This window comes from Maylandia zebra, linkage group LG5 (genome assembly GCF_041146795.1).
Source record: "Maylandia zebra isolate NMK-2024a linkage group LG5, Mzebra_GT3a, whole genome shotgun sequence".
In the NCBI taxonomy this organism is placed as follows: Eukaryota; Metazoa; Chordata; class Actinopteri; order Cichliformes; family Cichlidae; genus Maylandia; species Maylandia zebra.
In genome coordinates this window covers 24988528-25010559 of record NC_135171.1, presented here as the reverse complement: position 1 = coordinate 25010559, position 22032 = coordinate 24988528, and the positions used below count along the sequence as shown (strand labels likewise).

At 41.5% G+C, this 22032-nt stretch overlaps 1 protein-coding gene across 2 annotated transcripts in view; it reads right to left on the bottom strand.

Annotated features, from left to right (window-relative positions):
* megf6b (multiple EGF-like-domains 6b) overlaps positions 1-22032 on the bottom strand; it is a 65826-nt gene that overhangs the window by 40953 nt on the left and 2841 nt on the right. For both annotated transcript variants that reach the window (XM_004548572.6, XM_004548573.4), the window contains exons 2-4: positions 21534-21668; positions 20518-20627; positions 11666-11770 (exon numbers count right to left, since the gene is read on the bottom strand). In XM_004548572.6, the coding sequence (XP_004548629.1) occupies positions 11666-11770; positions 20518-20627; positions 21534-21668 (350 nt within the window). The remainder of the gene's footprint in view (positions 1-11665; positions 11771-20517; positions 20628-21533; positions 21669-22032) is intronic.

Sequence of the window (22032 nt, the reverse complement as noted above, 5' to 3'; positions counted from 1 at the left end):
CATAAGTGGTTCTTAAAATGGCAAAAATGTTCCGGTAAACGAAGTCCAGGCTAATCACAAAAATGCATCATGTGTGTCTGTGAGGGCAAAAAATGTTTGAGAAAGTTTTCTTCTTGAATTTTATAAATTCTCTATTGTTTACATCAATATTTATTACTGGATTTCTTTACCCAGTACTGTTGCCACCTGTGAGAAACCACTTGTGTTCATCTTTGCTATGCCTTTAAGTTATATCTAAAAAGAAAAAGCCAAACATTTGCTGGTTTTATTTTCTTAAACGTGCCAATATGTTTTTCTCATATATGTATAATTTAACCTTCAATAAAATTTGGTTTTGACTGTTAGGAAGACACAAAAAAATGGATGAAGGTTAAGAAACATGGCGACCATGCAGACCAAAGACTTAGCCATTATTTAACTTTAGCTACAGCTTCTAGAATAGATGCTTCTTAGACAGAAGAGACAACTGAGTTTGAGCTTGTGAGAGAAAGAGAAAAAGGTTAGAGAGGGGAAATGAGATGGATGTAAAGAGATAAAAGAACAAAGAGGTGAAAAATGTGTGAGAAAAATAAAAGCTTCTGCTGCTGTTTTCCTGAGCCTGTACTGCACAGCATCCCTCATTTGAGCCCATCTAGATTTCTCGCTATGTTGGTTGCTAACAAAGCTACAAGAACAAGATTAAACCTTCAAATGCTAAAAAACGTAAAACATGCCAGTGACTCTTATTGGTACATTTAAACTCCACTTTAGAGAGAAAGTGTTTCGTAATTTTTTTTAAAAAGAAGCAATAATAGCAAGATTATGCAACCACCTGACCTTGTTCAGTGTTTTTAAATCAGATCTGATTAACTTGTTTTAACCTTACGTTTGTGTTTTTGAGAAAAGAATGAAAGACATCACAACTCTCTCCAAGCAAAGTGAAAAAACAGACTTCAGCTTGTTCGGTCCTTTCAGCTGCAGCCTGTTAAACCCATCACAGAACAAAAGGGAAACCCTGCGAATGATTTAAACTGTCAGAGATTCCCTAGACTTTTACAATGCCATTGTCAGCTGTTTGACTTTTACAGCTTTCTTTTTTTTGTCCAACTAAAAAATGCTCTAAAACTAAAACGGTAAGATTATAAGCAGATAAAACAAATGTTATGAGTCCCTATATGAGATAACTCAAGGCTTTTGACCTCGTTTTGGAAGATGGACACACCAATCATAAGTGACAAACTGCTGCAGCTGGTCATCTCGCTACTTTATCTTCTGGTGGATTTACAGTCTTTCACGGTCGCACTGACCAAAATGAGGGATAATCGTATGAGTTATGGGCCATTGTTAAAGGGTTCCAACCGATCCATTCGTTCCCAGTTGTGATGCAGTTTGAGAGCAAGGGAACAAAAAATTAAGGTGCAATATTCCAGGAATCCCTTCTGTGATAAATTTGCCAAAAGCGAAAGAGGATTTTGCGCTAGTCATAACAATATTGTACTCAGTATTAAAGCATAACAAATTGTCAAAATGGCAGTACTACACCAAACAGTCTTTAGAGCTTTACTGTGAAATCTTACATTTTTCCTAAACTACCATGAACACTCTCTTCCTTTTCCTCCTGAACCATTTACCAGCTCACTGCACATCAAAAACATCTCCTGGGCCTTAGTTAAAGAAAGCCCAATCTATATTACGGCTAGTCAAACAATGGGATTATGTACTAAGTCGGTGTTTCGAGCATTTAAGCTATCTTATATCCAGACCATGGTGCACACATGACTTTCATTTTGGAGCACTTTGTCGCTTAAGCACTTAGCTAGCTCAGCATGGAGGTTTTGCAAATATTTTTCTTGATCCCAAGTAAAAACCATTCAATCATACCCACCATTCAGGGATTTATTTTTACAATGGGAAAGGTCTGAAGGCCTGCATACCGACAGCAGTGATCTCGTTACATTCCACAGTGCTCCTAAACACGAAGGGAAAAGATCAACTCTATGCAGAGACTTGTAGCACAAGAAAAAGACCAGTCAGCAAACGGTGACAAACAGTTACCCAACATTTTCAGGCATGGTGAGATACCGTGCAGCACTTCTGCTGTGAGTCCAGCTCAAGTTTAAAAGGGCACAAACTGCATCAACATGCTGGCTCGACCTTGGCTCTCTCTGCTCCCTCGCAGTCTCCAGCATAGAAGGACACCATAAAAGTCAGTGGTGTCACATAAATCAGATTGTTTAAAGACACAGTTACACTAATGATACTCTTCAACTTTGCACAGCAATGCCTTGCTGCATTCAAATGTAAAAACAAAACAAAACACGTGGTCAGTGACTAAAGCCCAGAAGCAATTATAGACCTTCAACCAAACAGCCACTAATGTGGTTACTCACATCTGGGAGCCCTGAATAACAATCATTTAATCTCACTAAAGAGAAATACATCTTGGGTTTTTGAGAAAGAGATGCACTTTTATCAAAATTCAACAGACATGAACCAGGAATAGAATTCCTGTAGAAAAACGACATTTTTGTGCAGCAAGGGGAGGAGAACAAAACAGACAACTGGACTGTTGCCTATCTGGTTACAGTCTTTAAGGAAAGACCAGTAACAAAGTAGAATGGCTATGAGAAGAGGAACAATAGTACTGCAAAAAGAGCTAAATTTAAAATCTAAAGCTTGATGATGACAACAGATAAACTGTAGCTTATACTTTACATGAAAACCAGATTCATGAATCCCTCTGAAGAGCTTCAGCTTCACACAAGGATGTCAAACTCATTTTACATCGTGGACCACATTCAGCCCACTTTGATCTTAAGTGGGCCAGCCCAGTGAAACTCATTTAGTCTTAATATGAGGAAAATAATTACAATTTCAACAGTACATTTAATTTTTTCTATATGATAAATGTGTAAAATTACAGAAAAGGCTATGATAGCCCAACGCATAGACATATTTTCAGTAGATCTTTCTATAGTAGGTAGTGAAAAACAGGAACTTTTCTGTTATCTAATTGTTTATCTATTACTTTACTTTGTTTAGTATGAATGGAAATTGGCGAGGTCTTTATCAATAGGAAAAGCAGTGAAACTTTCCAAACTACACTTAAATGTTCAAAATCTATGAACTCCTTCCCATTTTCCACAGGCTCTCAGTGGGCCAGACTGGAAGTTTTGCTGAGCCTGTTCTGGCCCCCGGGCCTTATGTTTTACACTTCTGACTTAACAAAAAGACAGTGAGAGATGGTCAGAAGCAGCAAGAAAGACATGAGCAGATAAACTGTATGGAGACCATATAACTTGTTAAAGAAAAGCCTGTATGTGATATGGTCTGAAGGTTTCTTCCTTCTATGATTTAAAGTTTCCACTCACGATCACATCCCTCTGAACTGCCAAGGTACCATGACTTATACTTTAAAAATGAAAAATATGACATTTTGGTTACCTTGTTATTTTTCTATTGTTCTTTCTTTAAATGCCAGAAGACACTTAAGACATTTTCTGCTTATAGCCCCTTGACCAGATGGCTTTAGTTCAAGTCTGTGTACATCACCAGCTGTGTGGAATTCAACAAGTGACCTTTAACAAGACTATAAATTCCAACAATAGCTCCAGGGTTGCTGCTCCGACCTTGAAACATGCGACCAAAAAACTTCACAAAGCCAGAACAAGATTAAAGGAACAGTAAAGGTAAGAAGACCTCTGCATTAAAACAAATGAGGATTTGACCCATTTGGTTTCCTCTCTGAAGTAAATGTCCTGCATTTAATGCAATACTGAGGGAAAATTACAAAAACATTATCAGAAAAATTCAACTTTTAGTACATAAAAAGTACTGAGCATCAAATACAGATGCAGATATACAGCACAGCGTTATAGTAGGTAGATAATCCTAACAATGTATTTACTGCCAAAACATATAATAAAGTAAAAAAAGCTTCATGTTTTGATATTTAATTTGACTGTGTAAAGTATTAAAATTGTACTCGATTACAGTAGAGTTGTTACTTTTCACCCCAGTTTATTATACAATCATGACCCATGTGATATGACATCACAAAATATCTCAGTGAAAGATTCAGAAAACTTATGAAAAGCATACTCAGTGGAAAAATAATCAATTATGTCAGATAAGCTGATTAGAGTGAGCTTCTCAGTGTGTCCCCGTTGTATTTCAGCACCAGCCACTAGACTGTGGAGGACGCGTCATGCACCGAAAGTCCCCACAGAAATAGCTGACCTCATTATTTAGAGCTTTAATCAACTGTATAAGCCACACTAAAACCTAGGCGAGCTCTCTGACTGAAACAGACTCTGTTAGCAGTATTAGGCTGTATGTATTACTTTTTACAAAATCTCCTTGTTCTAACTGATCCCTTTGCTGTTCTATTAAAAGGAGAAAATAATTGTTATTTAACTTTACCCCGCTCTGAATGGATTACTCGAAGAAACTTGGAATGATTGACTGAAAGCATTTGGATTGACTGAAAGCTTAACATGGCAGTGGCTGAGAAAAGCATGCCTTAGAGCCTTAGAGAACAATGTTAACGATGATAGCTATCAGTACAGTACAGTTCTTCTTGAGTGATGTCTAGAACAAGCTGGTGCTTCTGGCATCGCAGTGACCACAAACTGAGGCAAGATATGAGCTTATGGCTCAGAACAAGGCCCTCCGAGGGCCGACGCAACAGCTGCCTGTGAGAAAATACACACAGTCACAGCAAGACTTCAGACACAAAACCCTGAGGCTTTCATTATTATATCTGGAGACTTTAACCATGCCACACTGGACTCTACTCTGGCTGCTTTTCACCAGTTTGTGAATTGTCCCACAAGGAGCAACAGGACAATTGACCTACTGTATGCTAATGTGAGAGATGCATACAGAGCCACCCCCCTCCCCCCACTAGGGAAGTCAGACCACAACCTGGTTTACCTACAGCCACAATACACACCCCTCGTCCAAAGGCAGCCGGTCACAACGCGCTCCATCCGGAGATGGACCCCAGAAAAGGAGGATGCTCTGAGGGACTGTTATGACACCACAGACTGGGATGTGCTCCTGAGCCCACATGATGAGGACATAGAGGGGGCGACACACTGTCTTACAGACTACCTCAACTTTTGTGTGGACACGGTCGCCCCTGCTAAGACGGTACAGTGTTATCCTAATAACAAACCGTGGGTAACACAGGAAGTCAAAGCTGTCCTCAACATGAAGAAGAAGGCTTTCAGGAGCAAAGTGAAGGAGGAGATGAAGGCAGCACAGCGGGAGGTGAAACGCTGCCTGAGGGAAGCAAAGGACACCTACAGGAGGAAGGTGGAGCAGAAGTTGGAGAGGAACAATATGAGGGAGGTCTGGAATGGTGTGAAAACCATCACAGGCCACAACACCAAGAAAAGCACAGTGGGGGGGACTGTGGAGAAGGCAAACGAACTCAACAACTTCTTCAACAGGTTTGACCAGCCCACAACCCCCCCACCCTCACCTTCTCTACAGAGTCCAATCCCCACTCTCCTACCTCCCTCGCTTCCCCCCCTTCCTGACACCATGACACCCCCCTCCTCCAATCCCTCTCTCAGCAGCAAGACATCTCCCCCCCTCCCCTCCTCCCAAACATCTCCCAGTGTCACAGTGGATCAGGTCAGGAGACAACTGAGGAAGCTTCGCCCCAGAAAGGCAGCAGGCCCAGACAAGGTGTGTCCTAGGATGCTAAAGGCGTGTGCTGCTGAACTTGGGGAGCCGCTACAACGAGTCTTCAACCTCAGTCTGCGACTGGGGAGAGTGCCCGCCCTATGGAAGACATCCTGCATCGTCCCGGTCCCCAAAAAGAACCGGCCCAATGAGCTGAATGACTTCCGACCGGTGGCACTGACGTCACATCTTATGAAGACTCTAGAGCGGCTCTTCCTCAACCTCCTCCGACCACAGGTACAACATGCCCAGGACCCACTACAGTTTGCATACAAGGCGGGTGTCGGAGTGGAGGATGCCATCCTGTACCTCCTACACAGAGCCCACTCACACCTGGATGGGGGAAAAGGCACGGTCAGGATCCTGTTTCTTGACTTTTCCAGTGCCTTTAATACCATCTGGCCCTGTATGCTTCAAGAAAAACTGAACAGGATGGAGGTGGACCCCTGCCTGGTGGCTTGGATCTCCGACTACCTCACCGACAGACCACAGTACGTCAGGCTGAAGGACATCACGTCTGACACTGTGGTCAGCAGCACAGGAGCACCACAGGGAACTGTGCTGTCCCCTCTTCTCTTCACCCTGTACACCTCTGACTTCTGCTACAACTCTGAATTATGCCACATTCAGAAGTTTGCAGACGACACAGCCATCATGGGGTGTATCTGGGATGATCAGGAAGAGGAGTACAGAAGTCTGGTGAGGAACTTTGTCGCATGGAGTCACACAAACCACCTGCAACTCAACACCTCAAAGACTAAGGAACTGGTTGTGGACTTCGGGAGGTCTAGAGCAGGTCCACTGCCGGTTCAGATAGAGGGGGAGGAGGTGGAGGTGGTCAACAAGTACAAGTATCTCGGGCTGTGGGTGGACAATAAACTGGACTGGTCATGCAACACAGAGCACCTGTATAAAAAAGCCCAAAGCCGACTGTACTTCCTCAGGAGGCTGAGGTCTTTTAACATCTGCAGGAATCTCCTGAGGATGTTTTACCAGTCGGTGGTTGCTGGAGTACTTTTCTATGCTGTGGTGTGCTGGGGGAGCAGCACAGCAAAGAAGGACTCATCCAGGCTGGAGAAACTGATCAGGAGGGCTAGCTCTGTGGTCGGCATGAAGCTGGACACTCTGGTGACAGTGGCAGAGAAAAGGACATTAAAGAAACTGATGGACATTATGGACAATGCTGGGCATCCTCTGCGCACGGCCATTAACAACCAGAAGAGTCTGTTCAGTGACAGGTTGCTTCTCCCAAAGACAAGAACTAACAGACTTAAAAACTCCTTCGTCCCACACGCCACCAGACTGTTTAACTCCTCTCTGGAGGGGAGAGGGAGGGGAAACAGGAGGACAAAGGAGGGGGGAACAACTAAGCTGTAGTGCCTCTGCACCTCACTGTGCAATACCTTTTGTGCAATACTTTTGTAAATAGTCAACGGTGCAATAGACTCAATACTTGAAATGTGCAATTCACTTGTATTTTTATTTTTTATTCCTATTTATTCTATTTATCCCCTTTGTATATTTTATTTATATTGTCTCTGTATGTGTGTGTGTGTGTGTGTGTGTGTGTATATATATATATATATATATATATATAATATTCTGTAACTCTGTAACTTCTGTCGGTGCTGTGCTTTTTTTGGAAATCGAATTTCCCAGAGGAACCCACCCGAGGGATTAATAAAGTTCTATCTAATCTAATCTAATCTAATCTAATCTAATCTAAATGAAACTCATACTGTAACACAGAAAGAGCTATTTCAGCTCTTCTTTGGACTCAGCAAAGAAGTCTACCGCACACGGCATTATGCACATTGTGGGAATTGAGCAAACACCATCAAATCTGGAAAACCTTTTACTTCGCTTTCAACGGTTTTACTTTAATATCACAGACTCCTCATATTTGTGTCAAATAACTCTAAAACAAGTTGTCACATGAGCCATTGGTTCAGTGATAACTGCATCGCCTTTCACCAGATGGATCTGATACAAAAAGCATTTTTACAAGACATTTAAAGCTTCTTCAACATAGTAAAGTTTCATGTTACAAAGAGTGTTTGTCAGCCTCTCTGTCTATCTGTCTGTTTCTAGCTGAGTCAGATGTCAGCTGGTATGAAGACATCTGCCTTGCCAGGGGTCTGAAAGCCTTGGACGCCGCTGATCCCAGAGGATACCACTTGCCTACTGATGACAGGTGGGATATAAAGTACATCAGGGACCAAGTGACTAAATCCCTTTGGATATAGACAAGATGAGTAGAAGAGCTGGGTTTCTTTTTTGTTTTTTTGTTTTTTTAAACGGACCTTAGCTCATACAAAAAAGAAGGTACGCTATAAGTTTCCGCTTCACTGCTGAAATGCTCCAACATTTTCATACATGTTATTGACATGAAATGAAAGTGATACCATGCTTTCATAAGGTGTTATAGGTGGACACATTCCAAATCTTTTGGATCACTTTACCCTGTTGGACGGTTGGCTGCTGGGGAACATAATGATGTCCTAATATCAGATACAGATAGCAACCTTCGGAGGCCTAAGATGTACGCGTGTGCCAATTTGGTTGATGTCTTGTGGACAAAGACAGAGATTTATATTATAGGTAGTTTTTATTTGCATTATAGACCTCATTCTGCTTTAATTGGGAACTGTGTTGTATTGAGGAGTAAATAAACAGTCTAAGTAAACAGAAGATTTACTCATAAATTAGCCGAATGATGTGGCTGTAAGCAGTGTAAATACAGCCTTATAAATCAGCTGCTTCATCAGAACTGCTGTCAAATTTTGATTGGTTCTCAGAAATATTTAACGCAAACAAACAAACCACAAAATTACAGGACATCGATTTGCAAGCGAATATCACTGGTCTCCATCAGTCATGCCAAATTATGCAACTATTAAATATAACACTGTATCCACTGTGTTTTGTAAGTGGAGGCTGACCCTTTCAAAAATGTGATTTACTATCTATCAAAGGACTAGGAAGGCCTCTAGGCACCAGTTCCTGCTTAACCACATAGTTGAGGCACAAACACAAAAAAATAGTAATTATTGTCTTACACACAACCAGGACACAATGCTGTCCTAAAAACAAAATAGATGACGGCTACAGACAACTATTGAGAGCAGAGGACTAATTGGCCCCTTTGAAGACATAAACACAATCCAATTGCTATACACAAACACGGACAAACCACATCAGAAGCTCTCCAAGGGGGAATCACCACGTGCAGCTGCAGAGGAATGCTGTTGAGAGCTGTCCGAAATGATGAGTGAATCTTTGAGTGAAGTGTGGCTACACACATTCATCCTTGGCCACATCCTCCACTGTGGCTTCATGGTTGTTGTTTTTTTCTTTTCTTTTCTTTTCTTACATCTTAACAGAGAGCAAACAGGGGCTGACAGCTGTGAGAAGCGTGTGGACCGCAGCAATAAGTGCGTTATAATGGCAACTTGTGTGAGGAGCACGCTCAAATCTTTACAAGGGTTATTCATCCAGAGCTCAAGAACGTGACAACGACGAAAGGCTATGTGTTTGACCACCGCAGGAATGCTCGGAAGGACTGATCAATATATCAGAGCAGTCACTCAGTGAACAGAGTCATTCATTAAAGCGATCCTATTAATGAGCCACCAGTCTCCAATGATCCACCTTGTACTCTTAAGTTATTGTCTTTGGCCTTTGGACTTTTTGACCTGACCCGTATTTGGTACATGTAGTACCACCAATAGCGCCTGTGTCCACCTCCCACCAACTTAAGCATTGCCCCTGGACAGGAGGAATCAACTGACAGCCTCACACCCTTCATCCAGCAGCTCATTTAGGGCCAATCACAGAGAAATATAGCTGCCTGAGTGCTTACAGGCTAATAATCTCTAAATAGCTACCCACCAGCAAATGCCCCCTAGGTATCCACTGATGACAGTTATCATTCACAATGAAAAACAACAGTGGCGAGTCAGAGTGTTTGGAAATGGAAAGAAACAGGCTGGATCGAAAACAGGATGGGCCTTAAAAGTGACTTTTAGGTTATGTGGAGAGTTTATTGGTCCAAACAAAACATCCAACATTATTACTATGACTGTGTGTCTGTGTGTGCCTGTGTGTAAAAGCCACAACAATCATTTCTATTTAGCATTTTACGTCGTACATGAATGAGTGTGTTTGGGGAACAATGACAGGGATAAAATATGTCTGTCTTCAAAAAAAGAAACTGAAGGTAATCTCTGAAGGTTTCTTCCCCTCTTTATGCACCTTGTTAGAAGGTGAAGGACTGCCAGAGCCCCCATATTGGAAACATAAGAGAATACTCGAGTGTCAGATTAATGTTTTTTAAATCCCATATTTATGTTTTATTTCATAACTTAAAATGAGTAGATAAATCAGTATTAAAATGTAGCAACAGGAGGGGTGAGACTGTGCGTGTTGTATATTTTCAAAAGCCAACTAGTGCAGTGAACAGAGGTGTTTTTACTTGATTGCATTTTTTGTTCTGATCACTTACTGATCCACTAAGGACTTATTTAGACATCAGCTGTGTTTTTCATGATTAAGTCTTGCTGATTGCCACCATCATTCCCACAACTTCATACTATTTGTTATAGTGAGGAGCAAAACCTGTGCATTGCACCATGCTGTGCGCACTCACCCTCATTTCAACACTCCATATCTGTGATTTATCATTGTGTGTTACTAAAAAACACGCTACTGCTCTGTTCAGAATGACTGATGAGCTTCTACTACGGAGACAAAAGAGGGCGAGCATCCTATCATTCATAAACATAACATAAAAGAAGCCAAATACATGTCATTCAGATACATTATTACATCCACAGAGAATGCAGAGCTATAAAACAGAGTCAGCTGGTTTCTAGTTGTTTATGCTGAGACGATCATGCCTCTGAATATGTTTATATGCTCCATTTTAGGCAAACCTATACTTTTTTTTTTGCATGAACACTGATGAACATCATCCTAAGCAGATGGTTTCAATATTCTTAAAGCCCTCCTCTTTAAGGCACCGAGTGGTCCTAAGCTTTGCTGGACAGGATCTCAGTGGGCATGTGTATTTACGGATCCCTTTGTCTTAATGGTTAATCTCTCATTCAAGTATGAAGTAATCAGAAGTGAGACAGGTCAGCTTAGCTGCCACCGAAACCTTTGATTCCTCAATGGCTAATCATGAGCCACAGCCAAGAAGGCTGTAAAACTACACGTTCCACCAGTGAAGTCTTGAGAAAATCACGTGTTGATTAAGAAGTGGGTAAGTTTGAGATGAAGGTGAAGGATTCTGGATCCTGTCCAGAGTGCGTAAAAGCAGATTAGACCTAACAAAAGCGTGATGTTTACTCGGCCTCTGCAGTTAGAACTTGTGCAACAAAGTCTGTAACATTTGGGAGGGTCTGAATCGAGGGCGACACGGACAATTCTAACAAAAACTTGACACCGAAAAGGAATTTCCTGCCGTGTGGTGTTATCCGAAAAACAACAGAATCTTCCACTGTGTTACTTCAATAGCTCAAATTTAACAATGGAGATGCTGATAAAATACTTAGGTTTCTGGTAAGTAAGCCAAGTGCTGATGTGAGGAGATTCCCTATTCACTCTACAGAAAGGCTATCACTTCAACAGAGTTCAGGGGGAGGCCTGGCAGTCTGACTGAAGTGGATCAGAAATGTAGGCTCCAGAAAACAGTCAGGGGTTGCTGTTTTTTTAATTAAATAGTGACCTACTAATCAATTTCAATCTGTCTGTAAGGTGTTTTCTTGATTCCTGCTATTACTGTAGTTACTTTTCAACCCCCAACCTCCGTCCAATGAGAGCTGAGAATGGGTTCTTTAACTCTACATGTTGCTTTATTACTAAACTCTGAAAACATGTAACAAATGTAAGAAACACAACAACAAAGAATGGGCAATAAAACAAGCATAAAAGAAAGAGAAGAAAAGAGAAGAATCTGAATATGAAACGCTACAAGGATGTCTGTACTCACCGTACTGACAGCTGGGGCCGCTGAACCCTGCGGGACAATCACAGAGCTGGGTGGATCCTTCCCGACACTGGCCCCCGTTGAAGCAAACACCGTAGCTACACACCGCTGTATGTGGAAAGACAAGAGGAAAGAATAAATAGATGAGAGAAGCAGAGACACCTGGCTGTTGTCAGGACACGTCAGCATCTGCGATTTCTTAAACTGACCTCTTTCTATCAAAAACGTATCACCAGCCTATTAACGTCTGACTAAAGAGGAACCTGAATTCTCCTCCATTCACACTAACAAATGTAAGTGGAATCTGCCCCTTGGCTTTGAGAAGACAAACAAGGTTTTTTCACCAAGAAATTTCTAAACAGTAGTTTCCGTGACTTTTAACTATGATTGATCACAACAGCTTGTATGACTTTCACGGGAAACTGCCCTCTTCCTCATGCAGTCAGAGAACATCACCTGGAAATGTCATCGATCGCAGAGCTGAACTTTTGTTTATTGTCGTAAACTGTGACTGTACAGATGTGTCGTGGTGAGTTACGATTGAAATTCACAGAGGCACAGGTCAGGCTCATCCATCTCTTTGACAAGCGACCCCGAGTCCTTAAATCCCCGTGAGTCAAACTGTTAAGATGAGAAATTTAAGGAATCCCAGAACTTATAAACAGTGGGAGCCACTAGGTAGCTTTGAGCATGTGAATTCACCTCAAAGGTAAACGATCACATTCCATAAACTCTCACAACACTCACATTAATCATGACAGCCCTCCAGCTCGAACTGTGCCTGTACTCATGTAGTACATGGGTGCTGCAGTGTACCTGTCTACATGTATGCTCATGTGTGTGGAGAGTAATATCTATGTGAAGCCACACACAGCTGTTTAAGCCAGACCTGCACTGTCCTGAGCAGAATACAGTACTTAGTGATGACAGGTTCAAAGGACTTATGCCTATCATTGCAGTTCCTGCAGCATGTGGACACTGGGAGTCAACAAAACACAGTCGAGCCAGCTAATCATCCAAGGAATCCAAATGGAAATCCTTCATAAGATGATTGCAAAGAGGTCAGCCAGTTTAACTTAGCATCTTGTGCCACGTGTGCATTTTTGTCTGTTTAATCCAACCAGAAACAGCATATCCAATCATCATCAGGCTGGTGGTTCCGATGCCCTTTATTAGCCATATACGGTCATAGTGAGGGTCTCAGCATGCCCGGTACAGCTTAAACAGAAACATCAGTATGATTTCCAAAAAAATAAAACTGACAACTCACATTTTAGTTGTGTTATGCACTGTACTTTCATACTGTGTTTTACATTTCAACTAAAAAATGTAACAGTCAGAACACCAAAAGATTCGCTCTTTTGTTTTCTGTTTAACAGACAGCCAGGCAGAAATATCAAAATGAAGATGTGAGGTTGTACTAAAAAACAGGATTTGGGTGATGGTGAGGTAACTTTGGATTTAATCTCGGTCCTTTAGTGTCATGGCATTGGTTCACTTCTTACTGTTTGAGCAACAAGCAGTAAGAAGTGCTACACACTTAACCTGTTCTTAAGTAAGTTAGTGAGATAACAGACACGTATCAGTATCTCCTACTCACGAATCAAATGGCATCACCAGTTGTAGAAGATCTCAAGGAGTTTGGCAGCCAGAAGGCGAGATGTCTCTTAGGAATGCAAGACTGTTCCCGGCCTGTCTGAATACTTTGGCTTTCTCTGAGATCTACATTCTCAGTGAAGTGCTTATCTTTGATTAAAGCAGAGACTGACCTAATAACATTTGCAAGAAAGCCAACTTACCGGTTTCAATTACCCTTTTATTTTTGTTCTTTACTTACTTGATTCTCTGAAACTGTGTTGAGCATTTTCCAGAATTTCAAAATATTATTGGACTAAATTACTCACTCATTCTTTTAAAGAAAATAATCATTAAATGCTTAATCAATCATTTAGAACGCCAGTAGTTGCACCCTTACTCAATAACATTCATAACATTTACTAACTTTCAACAGATGTACGATAAAAAGACAGAAGATCAGCTTAGGCAAGGGAGAGATGCCTCGGGGTGTGAAAATATAAGATGGCTTATGTGTATCTGCAATCAGGCTTTAGCTGCACTTTGGGGAGTAACATAACTTTTCCAGACAAAGGCGATGGATGTCAAGAAGCAGTTTCTCCAATAAACACAGATGAGCCGGAACAATTTCATGTATGTCTCTCAGCAGATTCAGATGGCTCTGTCAGCCTAAACATCCGCTTGTCATCTGGCTCCGTTTGCAGACACCTGCTTAAAAGTTGGATCATCCAGATCACTTGCACCACACATCCCATACATATACACCAGAAACACATCAATGACTTTTTCTTGCTTATATCACAAAATGCACCAGCACTCTAAATGCATCTATGTTGTGCACATCATCTTATAATTCAACAGTATCTCCTAAAGCTGAACATACCTTCATCTGTACCTCTGTTATTATATAATATGCAGGAACTCTGATGTGGTGAAATTAACAGGTGACAGACAAGCAGTAACATTTTTTGGACACTGATATTAGCACCAGCTGTGAGAGATCAAATTATTTTGATATCCCACATTCCTCATTACAGTTGGGAGGGGAAAGTGTTAAATGTACAAAATCACCAAGCACAAATGAAAAGGTCAGGTCTCTCAGAGAGACTTCAGACTAAGCGACGACAAGGAGACTGTACATTCCCTCTTCAGAGGTTGCTGGCAGCTAACCAGGGCATTTATGGGCAGCCCAATTCCTAAACCCCTTACGGTGCTTAATCTTCCCTGAAATAATTCCTTAATGTGGCATGCAGCGTGTCTCTTCTAGCCCAATCTCATCTTTTTTCCTGTGAAAGCCTCCACTCTTTTACACAGACACCTTACAAAAAAGGAGAGACAGAAAGAGCGGGAGGTCAGCGACTCGCACGGAGGAGCTGAAAACCAACAAGCAGGTGTTGCCCTTACAGCTCCTGAGTGAATCAAGACCGAGGCCCCCCTATGTTTGTTTAGACTCTGTCGATCTGTTTGACCCCAAGAGCGCAACCCAGTTGGAAACTGGAGTCAGGGTGATTCATGGACACAAAGGCCTGTGCATAAGCCTGAGTTTGGGGCCATAAATGGTACAATATTCTGAGGCTGCAAATCCCATTTTGCTATTCAGTGAGATGTGTCATTTCAAGGAGCTCTTGTGAAAAACAGGGCTATGCCAGATATTCTCTAACAGGTTTCTTTGAAAAACTTTAAATATCATTTATTATTATTATTACTACTACATTGTAAGTACTGTGTTTAAATTTAGTCAAGGAAGAGAAGTCAGAAGGCAATCTGTGCAGCATCATGCAATTCTGCTCTCTCTTGCTTTGTTTGGGAGCACCATCCCACTTTTTCTCGTAAGACACAATAGTGAGCAAGAATAGAATCAGCCACTGTCACACACTAAATGTATTTCTGTTGACTGAGGGTTGTTTTTTGTCCACAGAAACTCTTTGGTATTGAGATGGCAGAATTCAAGGTGCAGATCAAGTGTATGTGGAACTCAGAAACAGGCGAGTTTGAGAACTTCGCTGGTGAGGAAGAGTCTATGCAGGATGAGGAAGATGATAACGATGATGAAGATGATGCAGAATGAAACTTCTGCAAGGCGGGAGAATTTTTAAGAAAATTCCTGCTTTCAAAAGCAGACGGACATTTCATTTAGCTTTCATCCTGACAGCCAGTGCTGCAGTCTGTAGTCTCTCTGGTCTTTTTATACCTACAAAACATGAACTTCTGTCCTTCATCTTGAATTTTAGTTTTGGACAATGTGGACTGTATTCAGAGGATTAAATCGTTTGTGATGTCATTGTTCTCCAAGTTCCCTCAGCACAGTGAGGGACTGATATTGTGTGGAAGTCCCTTTCCTTTCAAACACCAATGTAAATCACTGTTCATGTTAAACCAACACTCATGAATAATATACACGTTTTGTTGATGTGACAAATTTGATCCAGATTCTTCAGAAAGTTATTTTTCCACAAAAGAGTATTAATGGGGTTTTCTTTTTGTATAGACATGACAATGAAGTGCTCTTTGATTAAAAATGGAAAAGGTGTACTGATCTATTCCAAGGACAGAAAATGTACACTTCAGGGGAGAATTCAAAAAACCTAATTAAGTGTAATTAGGGAAAAAAAATTCTGTAAAATTAAATGACCAAGAAGGTTCTCATCTGAAGTAGTCTGGACAGTCGTGGGCTATGAGATTCCGACACTGCTATGGCAAGGGTTTCATGAGATTATAGCTCGTAGTAAGGTTATGAGCAGCTGTAGCTATTTAATATAAATACTCAAAACAGGAATTGCACAGCTGGAGTCTGTTAATTTATTAAGAGATGTATATGTGGAGGATTTGTTACAATTTAAAAATAGGAACAAAATCTTGGTCATTACAGAATATGTAGTTTACGTGCAGCATCTCCTATTCACTTGGTATTTTGTGGTATTTTCTTTCTAAAAGAATCCATTTCAAATATTACAAACCTGCAGACAATAAGAAAAACACTCGTGTTTTGTTCTACCTCCAGTAGGGGCATTTCCACTGCACTAAAACATAATTACAGTTATTAAAAACTAGTTAAAATCTTTCAGTGGAAAAACAAAGGCTGTGTAACTACTGACTCTTGGGATAGTTTTCAGAAAATAAGAGACTTCATTTCAGGCTTACTGGTACATCACAGTGTTTCAGTGGTAACTCATAGTTCTTCATTTTCAGGTTTCCAATAGTAGCAATTTGAAATGAAATTATTATTATTTTAACCGTATGGCTAATCTTTACCTGGTGAATACATAAATTACCATGAGCATAACATTTTTTGTCACTGCAACTGTCCATGTGGGTACCTTAAGCTGAGAGTGATGATGCATCCAGCGCATAGCAGCAGAAGTCAGTGAGGGTTTCTCTGACCCGTACGCTGTTTCCAAAGTATCTTCCACAGAGCAGGAGCACAATCACGGTTATGGTTAACAAAAACAACATAAAACAATTTGTTGGTACAGATCTTCACCTGTCTCTGTATGCTGCAGCCCAGCTGTTACCAAAGAATCGTCCTGCAGGCTGGGAGCCATCTTTATCTTCATAGTGATACTTCCCTGTCAGAAGGCCACCTGGCAGAGGACTAATGTCAGAACTCAGTACAGTATGTACTTAATGCTGTCACTCACCCAGGGCACATTTTAGCTCACAGGTAACATTAACAAGGCAAAAAAAAAAAAACGAAACAACAAAAACCACTAACTAAAGCAACTACATACCTTCATCTGTGCCTTTGTTATTATATGTGCAGGAACGCTGATGTGGTGAAATTAACAGGTGACAGACAAACAGTAACATTTTTTGGACACTAATATTAGCACCAGCTGTGAGAGATCAAATCATTTTGATATCCCACATTCCTTACAGTTGGGGAAAAAGTGTTTCTTACTTTCACTTTGCACTCTGCAGCACATGTGAGTTGTGTGATAATAACGTGTGTCACTAAGACTAAACAGGAAATATTGCATATACATACAGAGCACCGTAGATCTGCATTCTTCCCCATACTAATTTGAATAGTTAGCTATACTATGAGCTTATTGCAGTTTTACTTATTGCTGATGATTTCCACTGAAAAACAATGTTATGGAATATAACACATTTTTTACAGCCTGACTATTAAATACTGTACCAATTCTAACCTCATAGCAAGACTTAACTATATGCAACTTAACCAACAAAATGATTTTAAGGAATGATGTCTTTGGTGAAGTCAGTCTTCCAACACCGGCCACATGTTACTGATTAGATCAAAAGGAATGTTGGGGTAACCAAAGGCAGCGTTTCAATGAACCAAAGAATCTGAACTACACTGTGGTTTTGTTGTGTATTACAACAAGTAATGTCTCCCTTAATTTTGGTCTATTTCTCTGCATGTGTGCGGGTCTGTGACTGTTCGTGTTCAGATAACCAAAAAGTAGTTCCACCGACCAACAAAAAAGACCACCCATGGGTAGACAGAAGACCATTTTGACTTTTTCTGGCCACTGAGTTTTTTTCACTTGTTGATACTTTGGCCAGTGTGGCCACAAAAGAGGCCAGTTCCTATTCAGCAGTTAACGAGGACGACAAACTGGAGAAGCCATTGTCCCTGCTCCTCAGCCCCTTTCACAAAGCCTGCTTGTTGCCGTCAATCAACATAGCTGCTCGTTTCCACTGCTGGATAACCCTGTCCATCCTCAACCCTCGTGTAGCTACTTGTGGAGCAGTTTAATTTACTGACTGAGTGGCTCTCCAAACACGTAAGTAGAGGAAGTCACCATCGCTGAGTTAAGAGGGCTTCAGTTCACAGTAGAACCAAATACTCATTTGGAAAACTGGAGCCTTTTCAGAACATACAGACGTCAGCCAGGCACAATAATCTGTACCTTTATTATTAAACATTGCAGATCAAACAGCACGTTCTGCCTCCACAAGCCACCTGTCTGACTTTTGGTAGAGAACAGCCATGAAATGCATTAAGAAAAAAATAGACAGGGGGCTCTAAGATCTCAGAGAGAGGGGCATAAAGTGAAAAGAGTGGCTTTAAAAAAGGTTTAGTCTTTCAGTTTGACTCTCTCCTGTGAGCATTCTTTGTGCCATAATAGTTGAAAACACCAGACCTTGGAGAGACTTGGAAAGCAAAAATGCCAAATCTCAGGTATTTGCAAACTGCACAAGAACTATGAATCAATGCTATTATGTGAATGGAAAATACATAAACCCATCATAATTAGATGATAATAGCCTGAAACTAAAAGATATGGAAAACAAGAGGGAGGGAGTCAAACTGGAAGAACAAAACGTAAAAGCAATCAAACGTTTTCTGTGCTGTGGTATACTCGTTCTCCAAATATGTAATTATGTTAAGTGAAGAATGCTGGAGCGCAGAACAGCTGAGACCATGGGCTGCAAAACTGTGCAGGGGATGGATAGAAATGGGACACAATAAACACAGGTGAATTTTAATGAAAAGCCAAGAGGGGGACTCGACTTACACACAGAACCAGACCCTTAACTGTCTGACAATAAAGTGAGGTCAGTAGCATAATTACCTTACAACGACTGACTGGTTGATTTTTATTGGGGAACACACACAGAGAAAAGACAGACAACAAAGGACATTTTTTTTAAAAACCCTCAAAAGCAGCAGGCAGTAAATCACTATCTGAACTCAAAGCATTCCCATCTTCCACTCATTTGGGGTTTTCAGAGGATTTGCTAAAGCTGTACATTTCGCAAAGCAGATTTTCCCTTTTGGATGTCGGAGGTGCTGTTGAAAACAGACACACAGATTGCATTGTGCTGACTGAGGTACAGTACAGATAGCACATAGCAAAGTGTGCAGGAGTGGGAGGATTGTGGCCTGAGCTTCCTTTTATCCCAGTTCAATGGCTCAGAGAATAGGGTGATTAGTTTGTCCCATCTCAAAGTGCTGCCTCGTCTTTGGTTACCGAGATAAAAGCCCTCCCTCATGTTGAAGAGACCGACCATTGTCACGCGAAACAGAGAAACAACCCCCTCCCTGTCTAACTTAAGTGAGGGGAGACACTTTGCAGTCATGAGGAATGTCTCTTTAAGACATTTCGTTTGGATTGTTTTAAAACAAACCAGGCTCATTTAGGAGCGACTGTGCAATGCCTCCTAATATAATTTAATAATGCAACATTCTCCCTGGAAACAAAGAGGCTCTTTGAAAAGGACATAGAGACCATAATAAGGCACTGATGAAAGGAACATCCAGGATATCTTCTCCAACTCCCAGTCCCATTCACTTCCCATCAGACGACTATCCCACAGAGTAATCTGCCTGTGCTGTGGGTGTAAGGGGCTGGGCATTAAGAACGTGGTTCAGTTCCAGGTGGGGAAGGATGACAGGAAAGTGGGAACTTTCTTGTCAGTCTACCTGACGGGGACTAACTGTTTACAGGAAGGCTTTACCAAGGGTCTCTGTGTGGTATGCAGGCTATGCGATCTGGATCACTGGCTGTAAAATCCCATCAAAGGAGACTGCTTGGTCCCAGTGGTGTGAAGCTAAGCTTAACCAGGAGGAGATGAGCTGTTGGCAGTCTCAATATGACCAGAGGAACTACTTTTCCATACATGGATTTGGTGGTGGGAACATTCATTTGTTTTCTTTGTTCTTCTTGTGCAAATCAGAAGGTGGTCTCTCTAATCTTCGGGAGGCCTTAAATGCGACAGGTCGCAGGTGCTTTTGACCTGCACTACCATGTCACACATCTAATTGAGAAAAGAGGTGATGTCTACAACAACAGCTCTGTGGATGTGAGCCAAGAATTAAATGTAGGGTCACAGCTCGACCAGGTGGAGCTTAACTAGGCTGTAGTAAATATCCAGCTGAGAAAGAGTGGACAGCCAGACAGGCTATCTATCATAAACTAAAGTAGCACTGTAGAGCCATGTCCTCATTGAGACTATAAATGTCTTTTGCCGAGTGCAACCACTACAATGGAAGTCCCAGTATCCACATTTGAACCTAGCTGGAGTACTGCAGTGACACAAGTCCATGACACTGACCGATAACATCTGCTCAAAAGTGGGTGGGCAAAGAACCTCTAGACCTTTTTGACCTTTCCTTGAACCCTTTTGATTGAGAAGTCTGGGCGAGTGGTTAGGCGATGTTTAAAGCTCCCTTCTTCCTGCTTAGTCAGAAAAGAGATATTGTCTCTTCTACCTGCCTGTCTGCAGACGCTGTTTCACACAAGAAGGTCAAAGTCAATGGAAAGAAAAAAACAAACCTCATAAAGGATAGAAAAACTGATGGCACTTACGATAAAGACAGCCCGCCTCTCCGTTTAGTTGGGACCATCCAGGGCAACACTTGCACACAGTCTGGTAATCCTGTTTGTACACTTGTCTGTATGCAGTGTAGTAGGCTGTCCTGTTAACACGACAAACTTCATGTTAAAAAACGTTCAATCACATTCAGTCTGAATTGCAGCCACGAGCGATACTAAAACTAACATGTCATTACACAACAGCAGAGCGCTGCTTTGTGCGTGTACAAACGAACAGGAGTATCTCGCCAAATATTTATGAGGGTAATCTTTAATTTTTTTCGCGTGGCACACTGATCAAACAGCTCAGGGCCTTTGAAGTATCATGTCTTATAATGTTCAGCACAAATCCGCTTCAAGGCGCTGTTTTAAAGTGTGAGAACGGCAGACTGTACTTCAGAGAACAGTGCCTCTCCCTTTACTTTGGGACCCTTGTCATTGCTCCACAGTTATTATGCATTGTGAAAACGTTTTGTTTACAGTGGGTAATTGTGGGCTTAGCGGCCTTTAAAGCAGCCTTTGAATTTGTAACCCAGCAGCTAATGTGGGGAAAGCAAGCGTGAGCAACACAGCAGAAGACTCCCAGAGAAGGACGAAAATGTTAGGATTGGGTCTCTCTTTTAAAGGAATGTTTGCTGCCAAGACGTCCGTATGTTAAATAGCTGCTGATGTGGGGCTACACCTTGCACTTAACTCTATAACAGGTTGAAAAGCTGTGATTACAGAACAGGGGTGAGAGAGATGAAGAGGGAAGTGGAAGGTGGATCTCATGTTTGGAAATGGAGTTTAAACGAAGAATCCTGGCCTCTCCGATAAATTCTTTCGGTTGCATGAGTCACAGAGACTACTTCAAAACAAGTAATTAATGCTTTGCTCTAGCCAGAGCTTAATCAGCAAAGCACTACATCCCCTGCAGGTGAGGTCAGGAGTGCTCACAGAAGAGGAGAATCAGAGGCTTTGAGTACAGAAAGGGGGGAGCAGACAGATGAGAAATAACAAGTCTTACTTACCTTCTCTCATAGCCCATGCACCACGACTGCCCCACACAGCCTTGCTTCCAAACTTTAACCATGCGTGTGAAGGCCTGCACACATGGCTGCCTTTGGGCGACCAGCGTCACCTCCTTCTCCGCACACACATTGGGCCTGGAAAAAAAAAGATTGGTAAAAAAATACTTAACATGACAAGATGTTGAGCAGTGTTTTCACAGATGTACAGACGACAGCAGAGCAATTTATGAGCACTTAAAGAGATGTTGCAGCAAAGACAGGCGGGAAAAAGAAAAAAACTTGCTTGAGGCGTTTTCTAGTTGTCAACAATGCAAGTCCTGTGAGGGCATTACCTGTGCTAAGGTGTGTGATGACCAGTTATTGGTATTTCTAAAGACTTAAGGGGAATTCCTCGTGCATCACCTTTCAGGATGATGAGCTACAAAGTAAACCTGCTCTGACTTAAACTCGATATTCAGTGGAACTGTTAAAGTGTTTACGCAGCAGCATCGCTCCAAGA